The 24,216-nt window shown below is 44.7% G+C and overlaps 2 protein-coding genes across 3 annotated transcripts in view; both read left to right on the forward strand.

Moving 5' to 3' along the window:
- The first annotated feature begins 6,660 nt into the window (after positions 1-6,660).
- LOC136004289 (low-density lipoprotein receptor-related protein 3-like) overlaps positions 6,661-24,216 on the forward strand; it is a 62,561-nt gene continuing 45,005 nt past the window's right edge. The window contains exon 1 of one of the 2 annotated variants that reach the window (XR_010608360.1): positions 6,661-7,175. Coding sequence is in view for 1 of the 2 variants with exons in the window: in XM_065660647.1 (XP_065516719.1) it covers positions 7,109-7,175 (67 nt within the window). In the remaining variant the exon portion in view is untranslated. The remainder of the gene's footprint in view (positions 7,176-24,216) is intronic. The other variant, XM_065660647.1, reaches the window with a different exon arrangement.
- On the forward strand, positions 14,494-16,070 carry LOC136004420 (uncharacterized). The gene is given in 1 exon segment (XM_065660901.1): positions 14,494-16,070. A coding segment is annotated over 1 exon segment (1,521 nt). The 5' UTR covers positions 14,494-14,549.

Here is a 24,216-nt window from a genome sequence, read left to right on the forward strand (position 1 = left end):
ATGAAACTATTTGGTGAATAGTTAACTTGGTGTGCTTGATCAAAATGAGTGTAATGTCTTAGTTGCCATGGCCAAAATCTGTCCCTGTTCTAAAACCTAATGCTCCTGTAATATTTTTTCCCATTAGGTCAATTCCCATTTCTTCTGGTAGCTTCTCTGGCTGCAGTCTGTGGAAACAGAACCTGGAAGATTAGGGAAGAATTAATGAATTAGTAGTTGCAAACACAAATTTGAAATTATTAGTCCCCAAGGCTGCCATGAGTTAGCATGTTTCATAAAAAGGTATTAGTAAGACCTATAACACTGTAGTTTAGATCCAGTGGTCCAAATTTGGTGTTACGTGACTAGAAAAAAGAGAAGGATTAAATTACTTCTTTTGATAACATCTTGTTGAATCTCTGACTTAATAATTTCCAAATGATTTAACATAAATTGATTATGCAGCTACTGCTGGTTTCCATATTTCAGCAACTCTGAATGCAGAGCCCTCAGGAAAGCATAAAAATAGATTTGGGGCTTTAGGCCTGCCTGACACTGAGCATAGCAAATGTGGCTGCACAGTTCTCATTTGGTACTGTACAATCTGAAACTGATCCAGACCTCTGCTTTGTGTCTGTTCTTCCCTGTGAAGAACTTCAGGAAGAATATTCAGTAATGACCACTGGAGTGAAAATTGCCACTAAGGAAGAGAGCATACTTTGTTCAGTAAATACAAATATTTCTGATACAAAGTTACATTTTGGTAATATTAGAAACATGAATGCTTGCACATCAAGATTTATATATGTTTTTTTCATTAACTTCTTGTTCCCTGAAGTCTGGACATTACAGAGCTTTGAAGAAGTTCTAGCAAGCCCTTTTGTGCTGAAATGCATCAAGTAAATTGCCTGCAAATATGGCTAGACCTGTGCTGAGCTAAATGTGAGCACTGCAGTGAGTAACTGTAGTTGTTTCCAACTGGGATTACTGTACTTTCAGTAAATCTATGGATACGGGATGAAATATTTAAAATTGCTTGGCAGATAAATATTTGCTAGCGTGCCTTGCATTTGAGAAACAGGAAACCTTTGTGATTCATACCTCTGTGTCACTGCAGTCAATGGGTACTGCTTTGCCATCAAGTCCAGTGAATGTAGGATGGAGAACAAATGAACTGATTGGAATACAAAAGTTCTTTGCAAGAGGGAGACCAAAAGAATTGAATCTGTGATTGCTACACCTGTGGCTGTGGAAATGGATCAATGCCATATTGGCTGATGAAGCAATGGTATTAAATATTATCTCTTTGGATCACTATTTTTTTCAACCTAGTGCAGCACCATTTTTATGGACTTAAGTACCACTATTTTTTGTGTAGTTAGAGCAGAAGAGCATTGCATAACTAAGACTAAAAATAATCGTGATTACTGTCACTTATGAAATCTGACAAGCTACTGTAGCAGAATACTGTTTTAAAATGCACAGGTTTTCAAAGTTGCATGAAAATTACATGTGAGCTGCCATATTTTAGTACTCAACAACATGAATGCATAAAATTATTTTTGTTCATTTGTTCGAAGATGGTCTGTGAATAATGATAGATTCATAAAATCTAGTTGCACTGAACTCCCAAAGTAACTGGTTGGTTGAGTTGGTAACTGAAAAATCAACACAACCTGTCTATAAATGATTCTCACAAAGTGAATGCAAATTTAAGTATAAATAAATACCTACTATTTCATTCAGATAGGCTTTAAAACTGGTTTAATCTTCACAGCACCTCCCCAGACATGGATAAACCAAATAATATGCTGACGTGGGAAAAAGTGCCATAATGAAGGATATTTGCACACTGATAGCTGTAAATGTATATACCAACCTGTGCATCATGAGAATTTCTGAGGTATATATATTGTATTAACCTGAACTTCTCTCAAATCTGTACAAGATCAAAGTACTTTTCTGTTAGCTACATTTAATTTAGAATTTGTGACCCTGTTGTTTCTGTCTACCAGCCTGACTGCTTTTTGTTTAAGAGAATTCATAAATGTGTAATATATAAACAAACTCATGTATATATTGGTTTTATTGTTGCCTGTTGCTGTAGATCATCCCCCCCCCCCCAGCTCCTTTGGAATATCTGTTTACTTTTGAGATTTCCCAGACCAAGAACTCTGTACAGAAATTATTTATTTAGGTTTTCCCAACAATAGGAATTATTATAGGATTTCCTATAATTCTGATTTTAAGTAGGTACCATTTTGTATAATTCCTGCTCATCTGCCTACTGCTCCAGATACTGATGGATATTCTCTTAAGTTATTCTGTTGCAATTTTTTTCCATTTTATTTCCTTATTTCTGTTAAAATTATATTTTTCATTAATTGAGTTGGCTTCTCTGTCTGGCACCTTCATCTCCCACTCTATTAAGGGAATAACTGGAATGTTTTGACAGCCATGTAACTATCAGGGAAAGGATGACATCTCAGGGCAATAGTGCATGCAGCCATGCTCCCTTGCCCTCAAGGATAAATAAACAACTGTCAGCTTAGGGGACTGCCATTGATCCCATGTGAGAGTTTGATGCATATGGAAATTATCTCAGATGACTCTACCTTCAGAAAAAGGGAAATGTGAGGGCAGGAATTTTCTCACATTTCCCTTTACTTTTTTAATTTTTATTTTATTTTTTCTCTCCAGGCACACTTACAGACAGTGTGTGTCTGAATCCACAGGGCTGCTGTTGATGCAGAGGGTTGACCAATGTACAGGGGGGTCCAACTAATGTACAGAGGGGTTGTACAGGGGGGTGTACAAGGGGGTTAGAGGAATTTGCTTGCTTAAACAAAAGTATTGTCTGTTGTAAATACCTATCATGCCTAGTAAGCAGATGCCTGGTTCTATTGATAAAGAAAAGCAGACACCTGGTTCTATTGATAAGGAAAAGCAGATGCCTGGTTCTATTGATAAGCAGCTATTGATAAAGAAAAGCAGACGCCTGATTCTACTGATAAGGGGGAGAAGCAGATGGTTTATGGCTGGGACACCGACTAAACCCTAAGGCCATGCGTGAAGACTAAAAGGTGAAAAGTTTAAGAGGAGGAAGACTCATTTACTTCATCTAGAGACCCCTGCCCATGACCAGAAGGGTACACTGTGCAGGCGCAAAGGACCTTCCAGCTCATTGTAATACGAAGCGGAGATAGATACTAAATATGTATAGGTGTATCGAGTAATCTAATGCATATGTATATCTTAAAAGAATAAATGTAGAGGGAAAAACGACCCTGGGTGTGCATACTTTGGAGGAACTATCCCCATGCATCTCAGTGCTGAATAAAAAGCATACCTACTTTACAACTGTAACGAGTTGTGGAGTCAATCCACGTATCACTGTCTTGTTCATTCCCCTACTTTCTTACTATGTGGTTCTTACACAGTTGTTGCTGTGATTTTTCCCTTCACATTCTTCAGCCCATTTCCTACAAGCTCTCCTTTTATTTCCATGCTTTGGTCGAACATACAACTGGCATCCACAACATTGCTGCAAAGGCTGAGCCACAGTTAAAGGGTATATTGGATTACAGGATTTTCTCTATGCAAAAGAAAATCTGACTTTTCATGGTTTTAAGCTCCACTGAAGGCTGCGGCAGCTTTGATTCTTCTGCAAATATCTGACAATAGTTTTGCTCCACAGTTTATGCTTATCTTCTTGTTTTGTTTGTTTGTTTTCTTCTTCTCTTTCAGCAATGTGTTCTGAATTAGCATGCTTTATTTATCAAAATGTTGCTATTTTTATATAAACATTTTATATTAATCAGATAAAAGTTCACTTGCCCACTTTAGACAGCTCTTACTGTTTTTTTACACTGTTCAATACTAAAACATAGCCCAAGCAGCAAGGAACAGAGATGAAGTCATTACACCTTCAGCACAGGTACTATTTCCTTCCTGTAGCTAGTAGCCCACCATCCCTGATGACATGCTTCCAGGCTTTGTTTGGGACACTGTTTACACAATAAATACCTATTCTCGCTGTTTCTAGGCATCTCTACTCTGAGGTGCCAGAGAGACAGTGTTTGTTTACTCAGTGTGACACAGCAAAGAATGAGAAAATGAACATGGGCCGGCAGTGTGTGCTAGCAGCCCAGAAAGCCAACCGTATCCTGGGCTGCATCAAAAGGAGTGTTACCAGCAGGTCGAAGGAGGTGATCCTGCCCCTCTACTCTGCTCTTGTGAGACCTCACCTGGAGTATTGTGTGCAGTTCTGGTGTCCTCAGCATAAAAAGGACATGGAACTTTTGGAGCAAGTCCAGAGGAGGGCCACGAGGATGATCAGGGGACTGGAGCACCTCCCGTATGAAGACAGGCTGAGGAAGTTGGGGCTGTTCAGCCTGGAGAAGAGAAGGCTGCCTGGAGACCTCATAGCAGCCTTCCAGTACCTGAAGGGGGCCTATAGGGATGCTGGGGAGGGACTGTTCATCAGGGACTGTAGTGACAGGACAAGGGGTAATGGGTTAAAACTTAAACAGGGGAAGTTTAGATTGGATATAAGGAGGAAATTCTTTCCTGTTAGGGTGGTGAGACACTGGAATGGGTTGCCCAGGGAGGTTGTGAGTGCTCCATCCCTGGCGGTGTTCAAGGCCAGGTTGGATGAAGCCTTGTGTTGGATGGTTTAGTGAGAGGTGTCCCTGTCCATGGCAGGGGGGTTGGAACTAGATGATCTTGAGGTCCTTTCCAACCCTAACCATTCTATGATTCTATGATTCTATGATTCTATGACACTGAATTTACCAATCACTAGTTAATTTAGTGATTGGAGAGTTTCTGTTTTAAATACTCACAGACTGCACATCTGGTATCTTGTGACACTGCCAAGAAATGCAAAGATGCAATTCTTTTTAAAGCACATAGGGAAATTTGTCTGTGTTTATAGTGAAATGCATCAGGACCTCATCTTTGCACTAGGGGATTAAACTGTGCCCTGCAGCACAGCCCTCATTTGCATACTTGAGGAACTGGTGCTGTTGCTGGGTTTGCTGCTGCTGTCAGTGTTTGTAGCTGCATGAAACCACTGCTTAGCAGCTGCATCACTTTGCTCCTTGGAAGAGAGCAGCTGTGCCACTATCAGAGGAGGTTGGACCAGTTTTCTGGGATGTGAGCACCTGCAAATGGGAAAACAGTGAAAAGTTCAGGAAATATGTGAGGTAGAGTTGGTTCATTCCAGCAGTTTGTGGCCTGAATCACAGAATCCCAAGGGTTGGAAAGGACCTCAAAAGATCATCTAGTCCAACCCCCCTGCAAGAGCAGGGTAACCTACAGTACATCACACAGGAACTTGTCCAGGCGGGCCTTGAATATCTCCAGTGTAGGAGACTCCACAACCCCCCTGGGCAACCTGTTCCAGTGCTCTGTCACTCTTACAGTAAAGAAGTTCTTCCTGATGTTAACGTGGAACTTCCTATGTTCCAGTTTACACCCATTGCCCCTTGTCCTGAACAAGGGTTATCTTTCATCTTTCACTGTCCTGCTCGTGAAGTTCCCAGTTAACTTTGTCATCTTGCTGCTTGTTATGAACACAACACTGTCAAGTTTTCAGTGGAACAGGATGGGTTTATGTAATTTATATCGACCTAAATCGTGTTGACTTGCTGCAATCCGTAACCCTGTTTGCGCGACCGGATTACCTGTTTCACACAGGCAGGGCCTGGCAGGGTGCAGGTCCCATCCCTTCGGACGAGCTCTGAAGGTGTTAGCGTAAGAATAAACACATAACCACCGGGATGGTTATATGAGGTGCTTTATTGCAGCGCTGGGAAACCAGGGGCACTCGCCCAAATCTGGCTTCAACCTCGTCACATCGCGTCCGCAATTTATATCCTAAAAGTTTCACAGTGAATACATATTCATCATAGGTTACAACATTTAACTAATACATATGCATTAGGGATTGCCATGTCCATCTATTACGACATCAGCCTCTTCTGCGCTTCAGCCCCCTCTGGTGGTCGTCTGGTGGTCGTTCCGATGAAGTAAGAGTCTTCCTCAGATGAAGTAAGAAGTCTTCCTCAGGTTGTCCTTTTCACCTTTCCCCTACTTGAGTATATTCCAATCCTTGTGTAAACGTTAGCACCCTCTTATCTTCTTTCTGGTATGCTCTTCCAGCTATCTTATACAGGTTCCACTTGGGTATAGTCTCCAGTACATACTTTTCTAAATCCTTTTATACTCCTTTTACCATATTTGGTTATGCTATGTTTTTGTAGCATTGGGTACAAGACAGCTGTGATATATTGCAACATTAGAACCGCCGTGATACAAAACCACGAAGTCACAGCATTTTCTAATATACAAAACCTCACTATTGATTTATAAATTTCTCAAACATAATAATTTTTACTATTTTATACAATTGTTTTATCATACAAAATTCTGCTCTTTCCAACAAAGGGAGCGGAATGCTGCGGGCACAGCCCCGTTTGCGGGGCGACTCTCGCCCCGAGCACACTGCCTATGGCAGCTGAGTTGATCCCTTCAACGCGTTCGCTTCCGCCAGCCGCGACCCCGACGCTCCCCTGCCGCCCGAGCACAGCTTCAGGGGGAGCTCTGCTAGCAACCGACCCTCGGCTCGGCTGGGCCGAGGCTGGTCCCCGGCAGGGGGAGCCGGAGGGCCGAGGCGGCACTGGGCGCGGCCTCCCGCCATGGGGCTACGGGTTCCTTTCAGCCCGCCCGGCTGAGGGGCAGCCCCGTGGAGCGCGGCGGGGCCTGGGGAGCAGCGGGAGCGGGGCGTCCCATCCGGGCGGCAGGCTCCGCGGTGCAGCACTGCGGGGCCCGGCCCTTCCCTTCCGTCTCGGGCTGCACTCCGCCTGAGCCGCCCGCCGGCTCTCGGCGGTCCCTCAGGTGTGGTCCTCCGGCCCGGCCGCTGCAACTGCACGGCGGGTCTGTCATGTGGGGCGGTGTTGCTGCTGCGGTCTGTTCTACTCCACCTGCTACGGAGCGTGACCTGGTCACGGGGCTGTAGCGTCACTCCCGGTCCCGCAGCTCTGCGTAGAGGAGAGGTGGGTGCGGAGCTGCCGTGGATCCCCTTTACCCCGCGCTGAAGGGTAGGCGGCGGCGGCGACGACCCGCCATGGAGAAGGCAGCATCCGCGGAGCTTCGGCAGGGTGCACTGGTGTCGCTCACTGCCATCTGCCTGGGTGAGTGGTGCGGTGGGGCATGTCCGTGCACGGCGGCGGCGGCAACGGCGGCGGCGGCGGGCGGGGGGGGGGGTGTATCTGCGGCCGTGCGGAGTTACTGGGGCGGGGGGAGCAGGACCGGATGGTGACACATGGAGACGGGTCGATGAACCCCCCATTCCCTTCCTCGCTTTCAGACAGACGGGGTTGGCGCGGCCACGGGTCACTTATGGCGCCCTGGTCGCGGTCCCCGGCAGTGGGGAGGCCGAGCGGAGCCCTGCGGAAACCAGCGGCTTGCCCCTGACTTTGAAACTGCGGCGGTAACCTCGCACAGCACTTAGAAAAAAAGTTTGTAAGGCATCATCGGTGCTGTACTCCCCTGGCTGTAACTCTGCGAGGCGCGGTGTGGGCAGCGGCTCCCGGCCCGTTCCGAGCCGCTTCCACGGCCGCGCTGCTCTCCTGCCTGTCATTTCTCTGAGCGGCAGGGTGGAAAAACATCACACACACACACACACACACACTAGTTTTCTGCTATATTCTGCTCTCCTCCGTTTCTTTTGCTTGAAGTGATTGCTTCAAGCTTCGCAGCAGGTGTTAAGTTATGGCAATGTGATGAAGCGTGTTATTGGTTTCCAGTCTGTCAGCCTGTTCTGTCAGGGAAGATTTTTTTTGTTCGGGGATGCCTTGACACCGATGACAAGGAATGAGAGAAAGGCCCCACCTATTTAACAGGGGCACATAGAGATGGGTAGTTACTGAAGCTGACTGCTTGTTCTGTGTGTGCCGAAGGGTACTGGGGCTCTTAACTCTTCTGACAGTTGTCTGGTAAACTGCGAAAGCTCCTCGAACTAGAATGTGCTGAAACCACAGCTGTATGCTAATAAAGTGGATTAGAGTTAATTTTTAACAATCCCAAATGGCAGTTACTGTTTGTTCCATAAATCATCAGAAGTGAGTATCATAGAATCATAGAATAGTTAGGGTTGGAAAGGACCTCAAGATCATCTAGTTCCAACCCCCCTGCCATGGGCAGGGACACCTCACACTAAACCATCCCACACAAGGCTTCATCCAACCTGGCCTTGAACACCTGTGGCCAAACTGCTTGTTCTATTTTTGTAGAAGTGGAGTTTTCTTATAACATCATTGCTTGCCTAGAAAATGTAGGAAGTTGAAATTTGAAAGCTGCTTTGGTTACTTGAAATGCATCTATTTTAATTAATGGAAGTGCAATGTAAAAAGCTATCTAAACTACAAAAATTTGAACATCAGTTCTAGCTAGTGCTGATACAGAGGTTTAGTTAATGTACAGGGGGGTTGTACAAGGGGGTTAAAAGAATACCTATCATGCTTGCTGATTAAAACCAGCTTCGCGGTTTGAACTTTGACCAGACTTATGATTAAAACCAGCTTTGCAGTTTGGACTTTGACCAGACTCCTAAAGAGCATGCGTGACGACTAGAGGTAAAAAGTTCAAGCTCGAGGAAGACTCATTTACATCATCTTGAAGACCCCTACTCACAAGAGGAAGACTCATTTACTTCATCTTGAGACCCTCGCCCACACCATGGGGGGGGGGGGGGGGGCACTGCGCAGGTGTGAAGGACATTCTAGCTCATTATAATACAAAGTGGGGATAGGACATGAATATGTATAGGCATATTGTATAACCTTATGAATATGTATAACTTTAGGGAATAAATGTAGAGGGAAACAGCACTGAGACACGCATGCCTTTGGAGGAGCTATCCCCCATGCGTCTCAGCTGAATAAAGCATATATACTTTACAACTTCAATGAGTTGTGGAGTCTATCTGCGTATCAATTTGGTGAGCCTGGCAGGAGATCTCTGTCAACTGCAGGATCGGCTGGGGGTGGATATCCTAGTGCCGCTTGCCTGGAGGAGCTCCGCTTCTTGTCCATTCACTGCAGAGACAGACAACAACCTGTGCAGACTGCGGAAAAACAGTATGCTTGAAATTTATGTTGGTAATTTTGGGGGTCTATAAGTCGTACGCTTGACCCGGAGCTGCTGGTAAGCTGCACAGAGACATCTGGCGCACAGTGTAGTTTTCCCTTGGTAGGTAGGGCTTGCAAGCAGGGGACTTGTCGACCGATAGAGCAGCCGCTAGTGATCCTGGGGGTGGATTGGGCGAGTCCAGGTTTTCACTGCATCCCAGGTTTTGGGAGCCAGGACGGACCTGCTGATGACCGCAGTGGAAGCAGGAGAAGGGTAAGCGGAACCATTGTGTGAGTGTGTCTGTGGGATCCCCTGTGTGAGAATTTTGTGTGGCTGAGACATGGCACAGCTACAAAGCGAGTGCGGAGTCCTTATCCGTGGTTCCATGTTCTCTGTGAGGAGAGCAGCCGGAGACGGATGAAGTGTTTATGTTTCTTGTGTTGTACGTCTTGTCTGCATGTAATCATTAGGAAGGTTAGGAATTGGGGGAGGGTACGGCTACCCCTTCCACAGTGGTTAGCTCTACGCCAAATAGCGAAACCAGAATTCCTGGTGCGGCACACAGAACAGGTCCTTAGATACCAGGAAGGGATTCCATGTGTGCCCTGTGGAATTGTGACTATATATTATAGGTGGCATTTTGTGTGGATACTGTGGCAGTGTCCCCACTGTAAAGCTTACTTCTATAGCCACTCAGAGTTCCAGTGGGCTAGATACTGTTCTGGGTGTGTTAGAAAATATAAAAAGGAAAATAATCAAAGATACCCGACTGACAATTTCATAGGACCAAAAATTAGTGGATTGATCTGTGGACAGAGCCATAGAGTCCCGGGAATCCATTGGGTAGTAAGGAAAGAGAATTGGAAAAGGGTTTGCAAGAAATATTGGAGAGAATTCGAGGGGAGACAACTACGAGATAGAAAGTAGACATGGGAGCAAGTCAAAGTAAAGGAATTTTGAAAAAGAGTCCCTTGGGATGTATTTTGGCACATTGGAAAGAAATTGTGGGGCCCAGAGGGACAGAGAATAAGAGAACTCTAATTAAATATCGCAACCAGTGGTGGCCTCTCTATAAATTAGAAGATGGGGTAAAGTGGCCACTTAATGGAACATTGGATTATAATACTATGTTACAATTAATGCTGTTTTTAAGGAGAGAAGGAAAATGGGATGAAGTATCATACGCAGATATGTTTTTCACCCTCTGAAACCACCCGGAGTGGCAGAGAGCCTGCGGAATGATACCACCTCAGGATCCCCTGGTGTTAGCCCTGGAAAGGGATGGCAGGGAAAACAAAAACAAGCCCAAACGATGTTGTTCATCATGTGATATTGGTCAGAGGTGTACTAAACAGGATAAAATTCACCAAGATGCAGATCAGGAATTAGCAGACGTATTTAAACCCCCACCAAAGAGACAAGTAGACACGGATTCAGAGGACACCATTACTCCCCCAGGGAATCAGGTCTCCTCACAAACACGACAGAAACATATCCTACAGGCACCTCTTTGGGAGGCAGTAGGACCTGAAGGAAATACGATGTTAATTAAAGTACCTTTTTCCACCCTGGACTTGGAGGCATGGAAGAAGGTAGCTATGGATTATCAAAATGATCCTGTGAGCGTTACGAAATATTTGCACTTTATAGTGAAGCAGCATAATCCAGAGTGGAATGACATACAGCTGCTATTAGAAGCAGTGACAGAAACAGAAAACCAACTGATATTAAAAACAGCAGGAGATCTAGCTGAAGATTATTACAAAATGAGACAACAGGATGTGAAGGAATTTTTTCCTCTTCAGGATCCAAAATGGGATCCAAACCGATCAGCAGAACGTGAAAGGCTGCAGGCTTATCAGGAATGGATTGTTAAAGGAGTAGAGAGGGCTATTCCAAAAATATTAACTGGTCAGTGTTATATGCAGTAAAACAGGGTCCTTCAGAATCACCGTCTGAATTTTTAGCCCGATTAAGGGACGCAGTGCACCGTAATACACCGTTAGATCTGGGGTCAGAGGTGGGAATACAACAGTTAGTATCTCTGTTTCTGGGGCAATCTACTGGAGACATTAGGAGGAAACTCCAAAAGTTGCGACCAACGGGGGGGAGAAATTTAGAAATTCTGCTGGATGAGGCATGGCGAGTGTTCAGTAACCGGGAGGAAGGTTATAAGCAAGGAATGCGGAAATTAGTGGCAGTAGTGGAAGAAGGGGGAAGAAGAGAACAAAGACCCCGAGTGAATAAAGGGCAGTGCGCGTTGTGTAGGAAATTTGGACATTAGAAAAACGAATGTCCGGAAAACAAAGGGAACCACCGTCCAAATAGAGCTACTAAAGGGAGGGTGGTCGCGCATGTAAAGGAAGAATGACGGGGACTGGGGGAATCTTCCCTAGCAGATCCACTGGTTATAATGAAGCTAGGGGACGAGGAGAAGGAAGTGGAATTTTTGGTCAACACGGGCGCAACATATTCAGTTTTAAACAAAGCCTTGATGCCCTTAGGGGATGAGTACATTAAGGTAAAAGGGGCAACTGGCCAAAGTGAAAAGGCGTACTTTTGCAAACCATTGAAATATCAATTGGGAAAGCAGTGGGGCATTCATAAATTCCTATACATGCCCAATTCCTCAAAGGTTCTCCTGGGGAGAGATTTATTAGAACAATTGGGAGCAACCATTACCTTCAAAAGAGGCAAGATTACCTTGGAAGTAAATGACCAACAATATATAGAAATGTTAAGCTTAGTTCTGATCACACATCAAACTGAAGAAAAGGTCAGGGAAAATGTATTGGATCAGGTATTCCCAGGAGTATGGGCTACGAATATGCCTGGAAGGGCCGAAAATGCAACCCCGATACAGATTAAGGTCAAGGAGGGAAAGCAGCCAGTTAGGGTCAAACAATACCCCTTGAAAAAGGAAGATAGGGAAGGAATCTGCCCAATAATTGAAAATTTCATACAGCTAGGACTGCTAAAAGAGTGCTAGTCTGATTTTAACACCCCTATTTTACCTGTTCGTAAACCTGATGGGTCATACCGGGTGATACAGGACTTACGAGCTGTTAACAAAATAACTGAAGATCTTTACCCTGTGGTAGCAAACCCATACACTTCATTAACGTGTTTAACACCAGAGTTAACTTGGTTTACCGTTTTAGATTTGAAGGATGCTTTCTTTTGCCTCCCTCTCCATGAAGCCAGCCAGAAAATCTTTGCATTTGAATGGGAAAACCCTAAGAGTGGGCGCAAAACCCAGCTCACATGGACAGTGCTGCCTCAAGGATTCAAAACCAGTCCCACTCTGTTGGGAGGAGTGGCTGACACACCAGAGGACTGTGCTGCCATTCAGCGAGACCTGGACAGGCTGGAGAGTTGGGCGGGGAGAAACTTGATGAAATTTAACAAGGGCAAGTGTAGAGTCTTGCATCTGGGGAAGAACAACCCCATGTACCAGTACAGGTTGGGGGTTGACCTGCTGGAAAGTAGTGAAGGGGAAAGGGACCTGGGGGTCCTGGTGGATAGGAGGATGACCATGAGCCAGCAATGTGCTCTTGTGGCCAAGAAGGCAAATGGCATCTTAGGGTGCATTAGAAAGGGAGTGGTTAGTAGGTCAAGAGAGGTTCTCCTCCCCCTCTACTCAGCCTTGGTGAGGCCGCATCTGGAATATTGCGTCCAGTTCTGGGCCCCTCTGTTCAAGAAGGACAGGGAATTGCTTGAAGGAGTCCAGCGCAGAGCCACAAAGATGATTAAGGGAGTGGAACATCTCCCTTATGAGGAGAGGCTGAGGGAGCTGGGTCTCTTTAGCTTGGAGAAGAGGAGACTGAGGGGTGACCTCATCAATGTTTACAAATATGTAAAGGGTAGGTGTCAGGATGATGGAGCTAGGCTTTTTTCAGTGATATCCAGTGATAGGACAAGGGGCAATGGGTGTAAACTGGAACATAGGAAGTTCCACGTTAACATCAGGAAGAACTTCTTTACTGTAAGAGTGACAGAGCACTGGAACAGGTTGCCCAGGGGGGTTGTGGAGTCTCCTACACTGGAGATATTCAAGGCCCGCCTGGACAAGTTCCTGTGTGATGTACTGTAGGTTACCCTGCTCTTGTGGGGGGGTTGGACTAGATGATCTTTTGAGGTCCCTTCCAACCCTTGGGATTCTGTGATTCTGTGATTCTTTTAACCCCCTTGTACAACCCCCCTGTACATTAACTAAACCTCTGTATCAGTCCCCCCTTTTCTATAAAGTGAGTAAATTCCTTTACTCTTCAGACAAGTTCCTTGCAGAAGATATCTCTCAGCGCCTTACCGTGTGTGCTTAACAGAGAGGCCAAACCCATTATGCACTGTAACATTCGCCAGTTCCAAACAATCCAATAGACAATACGAAACTAATACTAATATTAGAAGAACAACCATGGGGTGACACAACGTATTCAGTATACCAGTTGCAGTTGGTGACCATCCAAAAAGTACATCCCACCAATGGTGGCTTCTATCTTGTTCTACCCTTAATAAAACTGTGTATTTTTTCCGTGTCATGATGAACTGTAATTAAAGTTTTCTTAACATTTTCCTGGACCTCTTTTATTATGTTTATCAGGTCAGGATGTTTTATTAGTTGCCTCACCAACATAAGGTTCATTCCAATGGGGGTAGGTGATAGCTTGTGGTACATTGTGTAATTGGATTTTATCAGTTGGTGGGATACAACTGATGCTGAATATGTAAAGTCACATCTGACAATCTTAACAAAGTTACAAATACACAAATTAGAATGGTTCTTAGTAGCTATGATTTCGTTATTATCTATCTTAACAAAAGCACAAGCAGTTTGTAAACATATACAGCCTTGGCCAATATATACAAGCACATTTTTTTGAATAATATCTGGATGAACTTTGAAATGAAAAATGCCTTGTTCCATATCAAGACATATGTCCTTAGCATCAGTTGTGTTACTCTCACAAATGAATCCTTGTTGTTCTCATGTAATACAAGACTCTAAATTTATAGTCTGCCATTTTTCATTTTCCTCCCAAGCCAGAGCCCACAACCTATGTTCGGAGGGATAAAGTATTGTTCCCTCATGATTCAATCCTAATGCAATAATGGGGTGGATAGTGTAAATTGTGGCATTATGTATAGTGAGCACAAATGCAGTAGCCATGTTTGTAGTGGAGTCATAGGTGAAATTTACTAGAGTCCACCAAGATTGGAGCTTCCTTTCTAGATCATTAGCATTATCCCAAACAACTTTTTGGAACTCAACAGGAAAAACCCCTTCACTTCCTTCCCTTATAATTAAGGCGGCTACTGATTGCATCCATAGTTGTGCTTGTATTTCTGTGATTCTGTGATTCTGTGGAGAACAACTGGCAAAAGATTTAAAATCCTGGGAAGCTCCACCAGAAGGAGGAAAATTATTGCAGTACATGGGCGACATCTTAATCGCTACCCAGACAGAAGAAGCCTGTGTGGCTTGGATGGTAAGCCTTTTAAATTTTTGGGGACTCCAGGAATACAGGATATCTAAGAAAAAAGCTCAGGTAGTGAAACAAAGAGTAATTTACCTGGGTTACGAAGTCAGCGCTGGACAGCGAACTCTGGGACAAGATCGTAAAGAGGCAATGTGTCGGACCCCTAAGCCCCGGACGATGAAAGAACTGCGAACCTTCCTGGGAATGACAGGATGGTGTAGACTGTGGATCTATAACTATGTGCTGCATGTAAAGCCTCTATATGCACTCATTACTGATGGAAGTAGAGACCTTCAGTGGACAAAGGAGGCTATGCAAGCCTTCCACCAACTAAAGAATGCTCTCATGTCAGCTCCAGCCTTAGGACTTCCGGACGTGAGTAAACCATTCTTTCTGTTCTCCCACGAGAGACAGGGGATTACCTTGGGGATACCAGCACAGGACTTAGGTCCATATCGGTGAGCAGTTGCTTATTTTTCTAAGCAATTGGACTCTGAGGCCAAAGGATGGCCTGGGTGCCTTAGAGCCGTTGTGGCAGTCGTGCTAAATATCCAAGAAGCACACAAATTTACCCTGGGCCACAAAATGACAGTGCTAGTATCCCATACAGTGTCTGCAGTACTGGAAGTAAAAGGTGGGCATTGGCTTTCCCCTCAGAGGTTCCTGAAATATCAAGCCATCATGGTGGAACAAGATGATGTAGAGATAGTGGTAACTAACACTGTCAACCCAGCTTCTTTCCTCAGTGGAAATGAAGGAGAACCTGTACATCATGATTGCCTAGAAACCATTGAGGCTACATATTCCAGCCGTCCAGACCTGAAAGATACCCCTTTGGACAATGCAGAAACCTGGTTTACTGACAGAAGCAGCTACATCGTAGGTGGAAAACGGCATGCTGGATATGCAGTCACCACCTGCAGAGAAGTAATAGAATCTGGACCTTTACCAGTAAACACTTCTGCACAAAAGGCGGAACTGATAGCACTAACTAGAGCTCTGGAACTAGCAAAAGGAAAAAGTATAAACATCTATACAGACTCAAGATATGTGTATGGAGTTGTGCATGCACATGGAGCCATTTGGAAAGAAAGAGGACTGTTGAACTTGCAAGGAAAAAACATCAAACATGCACAAGAAATATTGAGACTGTTGGAAGTGGTTCAACTGCCTGAGAAAGTAGCAGTCATGCACATTAAGGCACACCAAAAGCTGAGCTCAGAGCTGGAAGAAAGGAATGAGTTGGCGGACAGAGAGGCAAAAGAAGCGGCAAGGGGTGAGGTAATTATTGAAGGGCCCCTAATTTCTGATGGGGACATCTCCTTGGAAGGTAAGCCAAATTATAATAAGGAAGATAAAAAATTAATTACAGATCAAGATGGAGCATTCAATGAGGAGGTGTGGGCTCACACACCACAAGGGAAAATAATTGTTCCCTCATCTCTGTTATGGTCCCTAGTGAGGAATGAACATTAAAAAACACACTGGGGAGTGGATGCCTTGCATAAATATTTGATAAACAAAATTATGTCTAGAAACTTATATGCTACCATTCAACAAGTAACTCACCAATGTGATTTCTGCCTTCAAGCAAATCCCAAAAATACTCCTAAACCCAAGATGGGCCAAATTGGGAGAGGTAATGGACCAGGACAGCAGTGGCAGATTGATTTTACGGAACTGCCAAGAAAAGGGGGGTATAGACATTTGTTGGTATTAACAGATACCTTTTCAGGTTGGCCAGAAGCCTTTCTGACTAGAAGTGCGAAAGCCCGAGAGGTAACAAAGGCATTGTTACGGGAAATAATACCACGACACGTGGTATTATTCACGTGTGTATGGACAGCACGGCTACCCCAGCTCCAAGCACAGTTAAGCCCTCTCTATCATGTGACCCGGAAAAAGAACTGTCGTGGTTTAAACCCAACCACAAAGCCCGTCCACTCACTCCCCCCCTTCTTGCCCTCCCCCTGCTCCTGGAGGGACGGAGAGAAGAATCGAAAAGAATGCAACTCCCACGGGTTGAGATAAGAACAGTTTAGTAACTAAGGTGTAACACAAATCACTACTGCTACCACCAATAATAATAATGATAGAGGAAATAACAAAAGGAAAGAATACAACACCTCAACACCAGCCGACCGATAACTCACCCCACTCCCCCCAGCCAAGCACCGACCGATACCTCGTCCAACCCTGCAGTCCCCCTAGCCCTTCCGGATAACTCCCAGTTACATCCTGGGCATGATATGCTGTGGTATGGAATACCTCTTTGGCTAGTTTGGGTCAGGTGTCCTGTCTCTGCTTCCTCCTGGCCTCCCCTCCTCCAAGGCAGAGCATGAAGCTCAGAAAGTCCTTGGCCAGACCAAACATTACTTAACGACAATTAAAAACAATCGGCGTTATCAGCTCTCTTCCCAGGCCAAAAAATGAAAACATAGCACTGCACTAGCTACTAAGAAGGAGAAAAATAACTGCTACTGCTGAACCCAGGACACCACGGTACAGAGTCCCAGCCACTATATCTTCAGACAGGGGACCACATTTCATTTCAAAAATGGTACAGCAAATTAACAAATATTTAGGTAACTTCATACCCCCTATCATCCTCAGTCAAGTGGCCAAGTGGAGAAAAGGAATCATTTGATCAAACAACAAATTGTGAAACTAGGCCAAGAAGCAAGTCTACCTTGGCCCCAGGCACTCCCATTGGCCCTGCTGAGAATTCGGACTAAACCAAGAACATGGGAAGGGTTGAGCCCCTTTGAAATTTTATATGTCAGACCATATGGGGTTCAACAAGGAACATTTCCCCAAGCGGGAGAACAGATCATGGGCACCTATATAACAGAATTAGGGAAACAACTTAGAAAAATTGAAAAATATGTGGCTGGAACTCAGAGCAGAGGATTGGATAGTCCAGTACATAATATACAACCTGGAGATTATGTGTATGTAAAGTCTTTCAAACCTGCAGGAGAAGAAGACCTTGAACCAAGATGGAAAGGACCATTCCAGGTGTTACTTACAACTTTCACAACTGTCAAAATTAAGGAACAGAATGTCTGGATTCATCATACTCAAATAAAGAAAGCTCCAGGAGCCCCTTGGAAAGTCACGCTGGGCGACAACGAACTGAAAGTAAAGCTTACCCGAACAAGAAAAGTGTACCATGAGTACAACACTCAGAAATTTCTGGAGTGGAATTACTCTATATGTGATAACCATGTGCTTAGAAGGAGAGGGGAATACCGAATCAGACATACAAAAACTACTAAAACAGCCTGTACCCCTAGACGTAATGGTCCTACATGGAGACCAAGCAGAATATCCCTTTAACCTTACATCAGCAGACAAAAGGATATTCTGGGAGAGAGCAAGGACAGCAGGATATCAGATAACAGTTTAGTAACTAAGGTATAACACAAATCACTACTGCTACCACCAATAATAATAAAGGAAATAACAAGAGGAAAGAATACGACACCTCAGCACCAGCCGACTGCCCCACTCCCCAGCCAAGCACCAACCGATACCTCGTCCAACCCTGCAGTCCCTGCCCTTCCCGGGTAACTCTCTGTTACATCCTGGGCATGACGTGCTGTGGTATGGAATACCTCTTTGGCTAGTTTGGGTCAGGTGTCCTGTCTCTGCTTCCTCCCGGCTTCCCCTCCTCCCTGGCAGAGCATGAGGCTCAGAAAGTCCTTGGTCAGACTAAACATTTGAGCAGCAACTAAAAACATCGTTGTTATCAGCACTGTTCCCAGGCCAAAAAATCAAAACAGCACTGCACCAGCTATCAAGGAGAAAAATGACTGCTACTGCTCAACCCAGGACAGCCACCCAAACATAAACTTTATGAAATTGGTCCATATGTAATAAGAAATACGGGCCAACAACAACTGATATTTAACCCAGAATGGTCTCTCAAACGTGTCAAATTATTAATGCAAACCAATATCTCTGAAATTCAGCCAGCCTGTTCTCCTTTCCTAAAGACATCCTTTGAAGGCTGGACAATATGGTCGCAAAGACAAGCACCCTTCAAAGGTAGAAAGAGGAGGGATTTGACTGGGACGTTAGGAATAGGACTGGGGGTCCTAAATGGAATCGATTCAGAAATACTAATGAATAAACTGGCCACTGCAACCAGTGACTTGACAAAACTCCAACAACCCCTACAGTCTTCTCTACTAGCATTAGGAACTACCCAGTGGCAAGTTTCAGAAGTGTTAACAAAATGGAAAAAGGTTGAGGAACAGGACCAAAGGTTGATAATAGATGCACTTGGCATGGCCCAAGACAATGTATCCCTGGCCCTTAGCTGTATACAAGCACAACTATGGATGCAATCAGTAGCCGCCTTAATTATAAGGGAAGGAAGTGAAGGGGTTTTTCCTGTTGAGTTCCAAAAAGTTGTTTGGGATAATGCTAATGATCTAGAAAGGAAGCTCCAATCTTGGTGGACTCTAGTAAATTTCACCTATGACTCCACTACAAACATGGCTACTGCATTTGTGCTCACTATACATAATGCCACAATTTACACTATCCACCCCATTATTGCATTAGGATTGAATCATGAGGGAACAATACTTTATCCCTCCGAACATAGGTTGTGGGCTCTGGCTTGGGAGGAAAATGAAAAATGGCAGACTATAAATTTAGAGTCTTGTATTACATGAGAACAACAGGGATTCATTTGTGAGAGTAACACAACTGATGCTAAGGACATATGTCTTGATATGGAACAAGGCATTTTTCATTTCAAAGTTCATCCAGATATTATTCAAAAAAATGTGCTTGTATATATTGGCCAAGGCTGTATATGTTTACAAACTGCTTGTGCTTTTGTTAAGATAGATAATAACGAAATCATAGCTACTAAGAACCATTCTAATTTGTGTATTTGTAACTTTGTTAAGATTGTCAGATGTGACTTTACATATTCAGCATCAGTTGTATCCCACCAACTGATAAAATCCAATTACACAATGTACCACAAGCTATCACCTACCCCCATTGGAATGAACCTTATGTTGGTGAGGCAACTAATAAAACATCCTGACCTGATAAACATAATAAAAGAGGTCCAGGAAAATGTTAAGAAAACTTTAATTACAGTTCATCATGACACGGAAAAAATACACAGTTTTATTAAGGGTAGAACAAGATAGAAGCCACCATTGGTGGGATGTACTTTTTGGATGGTCACCAACTGCAACTGGTATACTGAATACGTTGTGTCACCCCATGGTTGTTCTTCTAATATTAGTATTAGTTTCGTATTGTCTATTGGATTGTTTGGAACTGGCGAATGTTACAGTGCATAATGGGTTTGGCCTCTCTGTTAAGCACACACGGTAAGGCGCTGAGAGATATCTTCTGCAAGGAACTTGTCTGAAGAGTAAAGGAATTTACTCACTTTATAGAAAAGGGGGGACTGATACAGAGGTTTAGTTAATGTACAGGGGGGTTGTACAAGGGGGTTAAAAGAATCACAGAATCACAGAATCCCAAGGGTTGGAAGGGACCTCAAAAGATCATCTAGTCCAACCCCCCCACAAGAGCAGGGTAACCTACAGTACATCACACAGGAACTTGTCCAGGCGGGCCTTGAATATCTTCAGTGTAGGAGACTCCACAACCCCCCTGGGCAACCTGTTCCAGTGCTCTGTCACTCTTACAGTAAAGAAGTTCTTCCTGATGTTAACGTGGAACTTCCTATGTTCCAGTTTACACCCATTGCCCCTTGTCCTATCACTGGATATCACTGAAAAAAGCCTAGCTCCATCATCCTGACACCTACCCTTTACATATTTGTAAACATTGATGAGGTCACCCCTCAGTCTCCTCTTCTCCAAGCTAAAGAGACCCAGCTCCCTCAGCCTCTCCTCATAAGGGAGATGTTCCACTCCCTTAATCATCTTTGTGGCTCTGTGCTGGACTCCTTCAAGCAATTCCCTGTCCTTCTTGAACAGAGGGGCCCAGAACTGGACGCAATATTCCAGATGCGGCCTCACCAAGGCTGAGTAGAGGGGGAGGAGAACCTCTCTTGACCTACTAACCACTCCCTTTCTAATGCACCCTAAGATGCCATTTGCCTTCTTGGCCACAAGAGCACATTGCTGGCTCATGGTCATCCTCCTATCCACCAGGACCCCCAGGTCCCTTTCCCCTTCACTACTTTCCAGCAGGTCAACCCCCAACCTGTACTGGTACATGGGGTTGTTCTTCCCCAGATGCAAGACTCTACACTTGCCCTTGTTAAATTTCATCAAGTTCCTCCCTGCCCAACTCTCCAGCCTGTCCAGGTCTCGCTGAATGGCAGCACAGTCCTCTGGTGTGTCAGCTACTCCTCCCAGTTTTGTGTCATCAGCAAACTTGCTGAGGGTGCACTCAGTTCCCTCATCCAGGTCATTGATGAAAATATTAAACAGCACCGGTCCCAGCACCGACCCCTGAGGAACTCCACTAGTCACAGACCTCCAGCTAGATTCTGCGCCATTGACCACAACTCTCTGCCTTCTTCCTTTCAACCAGTTCTCGATCCACCTCACTACTTGATCGTCAAGCCCACACTTCCTTAGCTTATCTATGAGGATGCTGTGGGAGACAGTATCAAATGCCTTACTGAAATCAAGAAAAACTACATCTACCGCTCTACCATCATCCCTCCACCTAGTCAGTTCCTCATAGAAGGCTATAAGGTTGGTCATACATGACTTCCCCCTCATAAAACCATGTTGGCTGTTCTTAATGACCCCCTCATCCTTGATATGCCTAGTGATGGAGTCAAGAATAAGTTGTTCCATCATCTTTCCAGGGATGGAGGTAAGGCTGACCGGTCTATAATTACCCGGGTCCTCCTTCTTGCCCTTCTTATAGATTGGTGTGACCTTTGCCATCCGCCAATCCTCAGGCACCTCGCCCGTTTCCCACGACTTACCAAAGATGATGGAAAGTGGCCTAGCAATGACCTCCGCCAGCTCCCTCAGCACCCGTGGGTGCATTCCATCCGGACCCATCGATTTACAGATGTCCAGTTTGCATAGCTGATCCCTAACCCAATCCTCATCTACCAAAGCAAACTCCTCCTTTGTCCTGACTCCTTCTGGGGCTATAGAAATCCGGGGCCCTCGGGGAGAGTCTGCAGGAGTAAAGACAGAGGCAAAGAAGGCATTCAGCACCTCTGCCTTCTTTATATCCTCTGTCTCCAGGGCACCCACTTCGTTCAGCAGTGGGCCTATATTGCCTCTTGTGTTAGTTTTATTTGCTATGTATTTGAAGAAGCCCTTTCTATTGTCTTTAACCCGACTAGCAAGATTGAGTTCCAAGGAGGCCTTAGCTGTCCTAATTGCCTCCCTACATCCTCTAACAACTGTCCTATATTCCTCCCAAGCAGCCAGCCCCTCCTTCCATAATCCATAGATTCTCCTTTTCCACTTGAGTTTGCCCAGCAGCTCCTTGTTTAACCACGCCGGTCTCCTAGATCCCTTACTTGACTTCCTACTCATTGGGACGCTCCGATCCTGAGCTTGGAAGAAGCGGTCCTTGAATGCTAACCAACTATCTTGAGCCCCTTTACCGCCTAGTACCCTTTCCCATGAGACTTCCCTTAGCAGTTGACTGAAGAGGCCAAAGTTGGCCCTTCGGAAATCCAGAACTGTGGCTTTGCTAGGTATTCTATTCCTCCCACACAGGATCCTAAACTCCACCATCTCATGGTCACTGCAGCCAAGGCTGCCATTGACCGTCACCACTTCGACCAAACCCTCCTTGTTGGCGAGTACTAAATCTAGCAGTGCTGCTCTCCTAGTTGGTACGTCCACCATTTGCATTAAGAAATTATCATCAATGCACTCGAGGAACCTCCTAGACTGGCTGTGTGAGTCTTCCAGCAAATATCGGGGTAGTTAAAGTCCCCCACGAGGCTACTTCCAGTTGCCTGTAGAAAGCCTCATCAACTCCTTCGTCCTGATCAGGAGGTCTGTAATAGACCCCCACAACTGTATCACCCGTGCCAGTCTGCCCCTTGATTCGTACCCACAGATATTCCACTTGCTCCTCATCCGACCCCGGACAGAACTCAATACATTCTAGTTGCTCTCTCACGTAAAGAGCAACTCCACCACCTCGCTTCGCTGACCTATCTTTCCTAAAAAGGACATAGCCATCCATGACCACATTCCAGTCATGTGAACTGTCCCACCATGTCTCTGTAATTGCCACTAGATCATAACCTTTAGCCTGCACACAGACTTCTAACTCCTCCTGTTTATTCCCCATGCTGCGTGCATTGGTGTACAGGCATTTCAGGGAGCCAGTCCTAGTACCCTTTATCCCCTGCGGGACAGGGTCTAAAAAGCTATCCTTTCCCACAAGTGAAACAAGAGATTGATAGTCCTCCTTAGCCCGCCATCCTTCAATCCCTAGCATGTTCCTCTTGGGCTTAAAAGAATTCTGCTTGCTTAGCAAAAGTACTGCTTGCTCAGCAAATACCTATCATGCTTACTGATTAAAACCACCTTTGCGGTTTGAACTTTGACCAGACTTATGATTAAAACCAGCTTTGCGGTTTGGACTTTGACCAGACTCCTAAAGAGCATGCATGGCGACTAGAGGTAAAAAGTTCAAGCTCGAGGAAGACTCATTTACTTCATCTTGAAGACCCCTACTTACAAGAGGAAGACTCATTTACTTCATCTTGAGACCCTCGCCCACACCACGGGGGGGGGGGGGCACTGTGCAGGCGCGAAGGACATTCTAGCTCATTATAATACAAAGTTTGGATAGGACATGAATATGTATAGGCGTATTGTGTAACCTTATGAATATGTATAACTTTAGGGAATAAATGTAGAGGGAAACAGCACTGAGACACGCATGCCTTTGGAGGAGCTATCCCCCATGCGTCTCAGCTGAATAAAGCATATATACTTTACAACTTCAATGAGTTGTGGAGTCTATCCGCATATCAGTGCAACTGTTTTTTTGCAGACTCTTAAAGGGATGTCAGAGATGTGCATAGCATGAGAATAACATCTGCTGCGTTGTCTGGTCTGTTTAAAGTTAGGTTTTTTTTGTTAAGTTTTTTTTGTGGTCTGGTCAGACCTTTGTTAAAGCTTTTGTTATCTAACAGAAATAGAATGGTTATTGTTAAAATGACTAATAAGATAATAAAAGGTTATGTAAACTCTGGATCTTAAGTGAGAACAGTTCTTATATTTAGCTGTGGGTAATGCCAGATTGAAAGTTTAGTAGATTTCTGCTTTCTATGACTTCTAGAATTTCACTGGCTGGCTCTTGTTTTCAGCTGGAATGTTTTATTCCTATTCCTTGCCCAACTGACATTAGTGGAAGTGGAGAAACATGAAAGGTGGGAAGCTTGTAAGGTATTCTGTTTCAGTGAACCCATAAGAATATAATGCTGCTGCTTCTTTAAGGGGTTTTGTATTTTACTTCCTGCTTGTCTGTCCTTTCTTTTCATCCTTACATTTGGTTCTTGCTTCTTGCCATCCATTTCTTTTACTTTACGCTTTCGTGTAGGCTGTATGTGGTGTTTGGTGTCTGTATCGATGCATTGTCACTGACCAATGATATATATGACCTTGTCTGTAAA

The sequence above is a fragment of the Lathamus discolor genome, chromosome W, assembly GCF_037157495.1.
Source record: "Lathamus discolor isolate bLatDis1 chromosome W, bLatDis1.hap1, whole genome shotgun sequence".
NCBI lineage: Eukaryota > Metazoa > Chordata > Aves > Psittaciformes > Psittacidae > Lathamus > Lathamus discolor.